The sequence below is a fragment of the Lycium barbarum genome, chromosome 11 (assembly GCF_019175385.1).
Source record: "Lycium barbarum isolate Lr01 chromosome 11, ASM1917538v2, whole genome shotgun sequence".
Classification (NCBI taxonomy): Eukaryota; Viridiplantae; Streptophyta; class Magnoliopsida; order Solanales; family Solanaceae; genus Lycium; species Lycium barbarum.
In genome coordinates, this window is record NC_083347.1 from 9,739,055 (window position 1) to 9,746,714 (window position 7,660).

Sequence of the window (7,660 nt, forward strand, 5' to 3'; positions counted from 1 at the left end):
ACCACACTACATGATCAGATTTCAACATGTTTTACGTTTACTGTAATTGTCATTTAGGTAATATGATAATGTAGGCTTTCAGCGAAACAAATAGTGCTACGTTATACTGAATTGAATAAGATCATCAACTCCTTTCTACATTGGCTTATTTTTGAGATCCGGTTCTCCATGCTTATTAGTTGGCCAGGTAGCAAGTATACAACACATTTACCATCAAAGGATGATGTGGTGCAGCGGATGGGACTGCTCTTCCTTTAACTGGAAGTCTCGGATTTGAGTCCTGAGAATGAAAAAAAACTTAGTATGGAGCGCTTCCCCCGAACATGGCCTTATGCAGCGGGAATCCAGACCATAAGCAGTAACTGGGCCTTCCACTCAAGGCGAAATGTCAAATTCTGCCCTGTAGAAATGCATTATGAGTGGGCTAAGCTTTTTAGTTCCCTGAAAGAAGGCCCAACTGTTTTCGGCAAAATAAAACAAATAAAACTCAAACTTTTACAGGAATAACACAAACGTTTTCCAAATTTTTTTCTCAAACCTAGTTCGGAAACACTTCCATTGTTTCTAGAGTTTATTTTCAAGAAATAGTCTCAAAAAAAAAAAAAAAAAAACGGTTCTTTAGTAATTTTGGCTGAAAAGGAGATGGTTAGCGTAGATCCCTATGCCCAATACCAAAATACATAAAGCTGCAAAATACGATATTGGTTAAATGTGTCTATATCAACATTATCAAAATCTATATATAATATAAAGCTAGGCATAGACAAGGTGATGTGACACCTCTCTATGGCCACCATTGCTATTTATCTTTTTTGTCAATTTTTTGAGCTTTTACCTCATTTTGTTTTATTAAAAAAATCTAATATATTCATTGGAGAAAACCCCTAATTCATTACAAGCATAAAAAGAGTAGTTATTGCAACTAATTCAATACAAGCATAAAAAGAGTAGTTATTGCAATTAAATGGTCATTTATCCGTAAAGAAAGCTAATCATTCATCCGTAAAGAAAACATTAACTATAATATGAAGAAAGTTGTGAGGCCCTTTTCTCCATTTTTGATTATTAAGTTTCATTAAATTTTGTAACAACCATATAATTAATTCATTATGTATAAGTTATTGTATTAATTATTAAATAATGTATATATTAGTGGGGAATTGAAAAGCCACCATCAGCTTTCAAGTATTTCAATCGTGCCTTCTCCTTTCTTAATTCCTTTTAATTACTCTTCTTAAATTTCACACTTTATTGTTTGTGAATTTAATATATATTGATGTGGTATTCATAATTTGGAAAGTGAAATTATTGTCTTTAGTCTTTGTAATGCGAGAGCTAATCAAAGATTATAATCTCTATTAAATTCCCTAAACATTATGTTTAACTAATTTTTTATTAGTGTGTATAGTAATGTGCAAAAGGTAGGAGATAAAGAAACGTTATGGGTCTTCTCGCTTCCCTTTAATTAATTTTTTATTAATGTGTATTAATATGCTAAAGATATGAGATAAAAGGACAAGAACCAACCTTTCTCTCATACTACCGAGCTATTCATATGTGAATTGTGATTTATGATCATCCATTTTAGCTTCAACGTGCATTAGGAAATTCTCCAGCATGATGAGGTCCATTGTACCATTTTTCTGTTTTACTTTTCACAGTAACAATTTGTTTTATGAGATTCATGTGTTAGTGAATATATCTTTGACCTTATTTCTGTGTTATTTTCGCAAAAAAAATCAAATGGAACCATTACTTTACAGGCAAAGGTTTGTCAATGTTTTTGTTGAAAAGTTTACACTCTTACGTCCCACAATTTCTTACTCAATATTTGAAATTTTGGTGATTCATGCTATGCCATTTTCATCGAGGAGCTTGGTACGCTTGGTACCATCTACCTCAATGTTGAATGCATTTCATCTAAGGTAATTTTGAACAGTCTCTGAATTCATAATTTTATTCTACTGTATGAATTTATTTTAATTTCTTTTACAATGATAATTTATTGATTAGATTTGTTCTGAGAAACCAATCAAATCCTTTTTGCATTAGCTTTACTTGATTTCTCTACTAATTTAGGTTCTTTAATATTTTATTTAGCAAACGAAAACTATATGTAGTTATTCCTTGTTTCTATGTTTTAATTTACATCTTATCTTTTCTTTTTCTTTTTCTTTTCTTTTTTTGGTTCTTGACAAAGATAAAAATCTTTTTTTATTTTTATGTAAATATAAGGGAGAGACGAAGGAAAAATAAGTGAGGGAATTACAAGAGAATCAACTCCTCACCAATAAGGTGAAAGTCCAGGTAACAAACAATTAGACTATTAAGATCATCCACAGTGATCAGAATCTCACACTATATTACCCCTCTATTTAACTTTTTCATCTTCTTATTATTTTTATCTGCTTGATTATACCCTATATATATATATATATATATATATATATATATATATATATATAGGTCAGCTCAGTGCACTAAGCCTTCGTTATGTGCGATATTGGGGAAGGGTCAGACCATAAAAGGGTCTATTTTTCACAACCTTACCCTGCAATTCCACAAGAGGTTGTTTCAGTACAACGGAAACTTAAAATGATGGAAGTATTGACATGGTATTTCTTATAATAAATCTTTCTTACTTTTAGTAGATGGATTTCTATTACAGTGTAGCTGAATGTATATTCTGCTCGATATCAACTTATAGTTTGAGAACCGTGAAAGTTAACCATCATTATAGACTATATTAAAAACAGAATAAAGTACAAAATAATGAGATGCAAAACAACAGAATTGGTTGGTAATTTTGAGGCAAATCATAAAGGGATCGACGATTGACATCGCGAAATCATATGAGTAATCATGGGTTCCGGTCTTTGCACTTTTCATTCCCTTGAAATGTGAATGAACATGTAATTTATTGGCCATTGTTTTTCGCATCCAAAATACACATTGATTTCACACTTTTTTAAAGCTTATCTTTTGAAAGACAAACTAATGATAACTTACTTTAAGTTTCAGAAACTATACTTTGTGATCATTTTAATATTTAGATAACTGAAATTTAATAGTATTACAGATTTAAGGAGGTTTTAATACCGCGCGATGTGCGGCTAAATTCACTAGTTAAAGTATGTAATGTCAAAAAAAGTCAATGAGTTCAATTTGAGTGCGGAGTACTTTTTATTTTTATTTTTTATTGAACGCATGGTCATTACTCAAGGAAGAAACTTAACCATATAGCCTACTTACATGAAAGACCTAATTTTGTATTTATGGAGTATGACGTGGAATTATAATTTAGTACCTTGATACCAACTATGTGTACTTATGGAAATTCTTTTGATTATTTTACTTTCTCTATCTTCTATTTTTATTTTTATTTTAGGGAAAAGGGCCTTCAAGTATGGTTTATATTTTAAATTTACCCTATATTAAAGTTTGGGATCAAATTTACCCTTCCCATTAGGATACTTGATAAATTTACCCTTATATGGATGGAAGTCTGACTTGGATTCCATAACACAAAAAAAATTAGTCACATCAGATCCACATAGACTCCACGTAAGCTCCCAACCCAATTATTTTAACCCGCAATCTGTGCATACATCCCACTGAACGTGCCAGCTGGACTGATTGTCGAGGCATCATCAGTTATAAGGACATCAGGTACATAGACGATTTCCAAAGCATTTATATAGGCAAACGAATAGCTTTTAGGAGAGAATATGATTACAAGGTCATATCAAAAACTTGGTAAACAAAAGGGTAAAAATAAAGGCGAATCCAATGTCTTCATGTTTGGCTAATTGGGAATTTATAAGTGGATTGTTGAGTGAAAATTCTAGCAGTTTGATAAATGGGTGAATCATCAGAGTTTGTAATTGAATTGGAAGGGGTACCGGCTAATATATCCTGTGAAGTTGGTAAATACTTTGAAGATGATTTATCAGAAATAAAAACCCTATTACCAACATCAGTCTCTCTACATGATCCACAGTCTATTAAGAAATTATCTTTAGGATCAAATCCAAAAACACACAAAACTCCCAAAACCAATATAAATAAACTCTTCATTAACAATCCAAAACCCCAAGATTTCTTCATCATTTAAATCCCAAAAGAACACAAAGAACTAAAAATGTCAACTGTTTGCACCAAGAAACACAAAATATCAAAAACCCATCAAAAGAAAGAGCATCAAAAGGGTAAATATGTCACTTTTTTTTTTAATCAAAAGAGCTCCAAGACAGAAAAAAAGAGCTAAAAATATAAACTTTTTTCACCAAGAACCACAAAATATCAAAACTGTATGCACTTTCGGTGGTGTTTGATATTTTGTGTTTCTTGGTTAAAATAATTGGGGTTGGAAGCTTACGTGGATCTGACGTGGCTAATTTTTTTGTGTTGTGGAGTCCAAGTCAGACTTTCATCCATATAAGGGCAAATTTATCAAGTATCCTAACGGGGAGAGAAAATTTGATCCCAAATTTTGACAGAGGCATATTTAACGTTTTAAACTATAAACCATACTTGGAGGTTAAATTTGGCCCTTTTCCCATTTTTCTATTTCCTATTGTTGCCGTCACATAAATACAGGTCACAAGGGATTGTAAGCAATTATCCGTTTCTTAATATTCTATTGGAGAAAGTTTACGTAATTCTCTTCTAAACAACACAAAGCGAATTGCTTTATGACGATTTAAAACATCAAAATCCAGTTGGTTAACGAAGTTATTTGCACCGATAGTGTAACATATATTTACACCATCAGAATATTATCAGTTAACTACAAGCAAATTCTCCGGATACACATTAAATTAACAATCTAATAAATATAGTACTATTTGCTATCACAAGTTAAAATTCGCTAATAGAACCGGCAGAGCCAGAGGATTCAACATATATATATATATAAACACATGGTCTCGCTGTAAAATTACATATTTTATGTATATATTTTCTAAAATTAGTATCATACTACCTACTAGAACACATACTACAAAAAGACTAAATGGTGCACTTAGTTAAAGGTTGAGTTATTTACCTAGGGGACTAGGGACTAATTCCCGTTTAATACGTTTTTTCCTTTTTTTTTTTTTTTTTTTACTGATGAACTCATGTTCCAGATATTCTAGATTCTGTTATGTTAATTTATATATATGCATAGCGTGGCTTCTAAGTTCTAAAAATAAGGCTAGTTAGTAAGTAAACCATGCATCCATTTTATCTACTCCTCGTTCTTTGCATGACATTATAATTACATGGACGGAGACAGAAGGGTACAAGGAGTAAATAGCGTAAAAATAATTTTTTCATATATAAGTTGTTGATTTCTTGAACATAAATTTTTTTAAAAAAAGTTCCCTTGTTTGAATTCTTCACTCTGCACTGATTATAAAGTATCACATTAGTATACTGTATTAGCATTTCCTCTAGCGGTACCTTGACAGTGCGTTGATGAGACAATTTCCAAAAAGTAGAATATACAAAAGATCATCCAAAAAGGAATATTTAAACTTTGCAAAAAGGAAATCAAAACAGGTGATCGATGTTCTACTAGTTTAGATCATCAATAGCTCCAAAATACAAACCGTTTCATACAATATAATCCAAGTAATTTACATTCACATAATGGAGCAGCAAGCCGGATTGGGGTCTCTAACTTCGTAAACTTGGTATTGAGGTACGCCAAAATCGGGGTAACTATAGGGTTGTGGCTGAGGCCTCACAGGTTTTGAAGCTTCAGGATTTGCGCCAGAACCTGCAGCAACAACGGACACAACACTCACCAGTTCGGCTTGGCCCACTTTCTTCCTGAGGCAGTTGGTAAGAACTACTGGGTCAACATGCTCTCCCACTATTTCTAATTGGTAATTTTCACCTCCCTGTATGGCTGCTGATTCCACTCCTATGTAAAGCAGATCAATAAAATTAGGATACCAAATGAACGAGTTAAGCTGAATTGATTTAGTTACCGAACAAAGTTTGATTAGGATAAAGTTTGATTTTCTTTTTATTGGATATGTCTAATATATCAAATAATATTTTTTTGAAACATTTTTCCCAATTTTCTTATGAATCAACACGGGCTACATACTTGCCCAATTTAGCTCAACTTTTAGATGAATTAAGTGGAATTGTACCGAATTGACCAGCCATGCATGAAACTACGGCCAACTCAACTTTGCCTAAACTTGAATGGAATGGGTTAATCATATTTTCATGAGCTAATGAAGAAAAATGCACAATCTATAAGAACACATAGTTCTCCTAGGATTCATATATTTGTGTCACTAATCAACAGTATAATCACATGCCGTAAAGTTCACAGTCTAAGTCGTACCTGAATTACAGAATTAATTGCCCTTACGAACAATGAGTTCACGAAGGTTCTTGACCAAAGAAAAGAGAGTTGTTCTTCGTTGGAGTTGGAAAGGGAGAAGAGTAAGGAGGAGAAGAAAATCTGCAGAATTAACGTAAGGTTTCTTCTAATAGAAACCTATTTATAATTCTTTAAGGGACACAATTATTCAGAAATTTTTCCAACAGTTGTGACTCTTCTCTTGTATTTTCTATTAATATATATATATATTAAGACATGGATCCGGGTTGACCCACATGGTGACCCGAATTCAATTTCCAACAGCTAATTTAGTCACCTACAGATAAAGCCAATCTCAATAACGAGTTCCACAAGATTTTGATTGGAATCATTAAAATCAAGAAACAGGAAGGAGACGAATTAATACCTGGTTGAGAAACAGCAATCTTGAAGGCCTTGGTCCGACATCTCTGATCATTCCTATCCATGAATAATTTGATAATCACCTTTTGCTGTCCATTTTATAAAATTATGTCAGTATTCACTACTCAATCAATACCACAAATATAAGAACTAGTGCAAGGTACATCGTACATGTTATAGAAGCTAAGCCCTAGACTAAATTAAGTATACTAAAAATTAAGACATGCGTACTTTCATTTTGTACTATTGTTGATGGAAAACTCGGTTTGCAATATAGCAATTCAGTAGGGAGAGAGTAGAGGTGGAAGGTTTTGTAATTCTTGAAATGATGAGAAATTGGCTTGGAGAAAGAGTACTTCTAAATTTGGAGTATTTATAGTTGATGATAAGCACGGAAAGAACACGTATTGAAGGGAAAAAAATAACTCATCCATCCCCGCTTCCCCTCCCCCCCGCCCCCCGCCCGCGCGGCAACCCCCCGCGTCACCTATAGAAAATATGACAAAAATGGTCGTTTATAATTGACGGTCGATCTAAAGTAGTCCCTTAAATATATCGTTGAATATTTTTAGTCCCTAAAATATATTGACAATGAGCACTTTTATTTTTGTCAAATATTTTGACAAGCTTTATTTATTAGATTTGAAGGTAACTGTGAAAAAAGATACTTAACTAGAAACACAGGGGAAGTCCCATCAAATCCTAGAAAATTCATAAGACACAACAAATAGATTGAAATAGCAAAAAACTGCACTTTAAAAAGTTGCACCAAACTCTAGAAACAAAAAATAGCAGATGCTGCAAAAAAAAAATATATCCAAATGTGAGTTTTCGCTAAATCTTTTTTTTTTTCCATAGTTCACGTCAAATCTAACTGACAGTGTTCATTCGATATTTGATAGATGTAAAAAG

The 7,660-nt window shown here is 32.5% G+C and overlaps 1 protein-coding gene across 1 annotated transcript; it reads right to left on the reverse strand.

Moving 5' to 3' along the window:
* Positions 1-5,496: 5,496 nt before the first annotated feature.
* Positions 5,497-7,129, reverse strand: LOC132617539 (heavy metal-associated isoprenylated plant protein 16-like). The gene is made up of 3 exons (XM_060332557.1): positions 6,980-7,129; positions 6,753-6,837; positions 5,497-5,911 (listed from the first exon to the last, which is right to left on the reverse strand). The coding sequence occupies exons 1-3, from the start codon at positions 6,983-6,985 to the stop codon at positions 5,628-5,630; spliced, it is 375 nt and encodes a 124-aa protein (XP_060188540.1). The 5' UTR covers positions 6,986-7,129; the 3' UTR covers positions 5,497-5,627.
* Between the last annotated feature and the right edge of the window lie 531 nt (positions 7,130-7,660).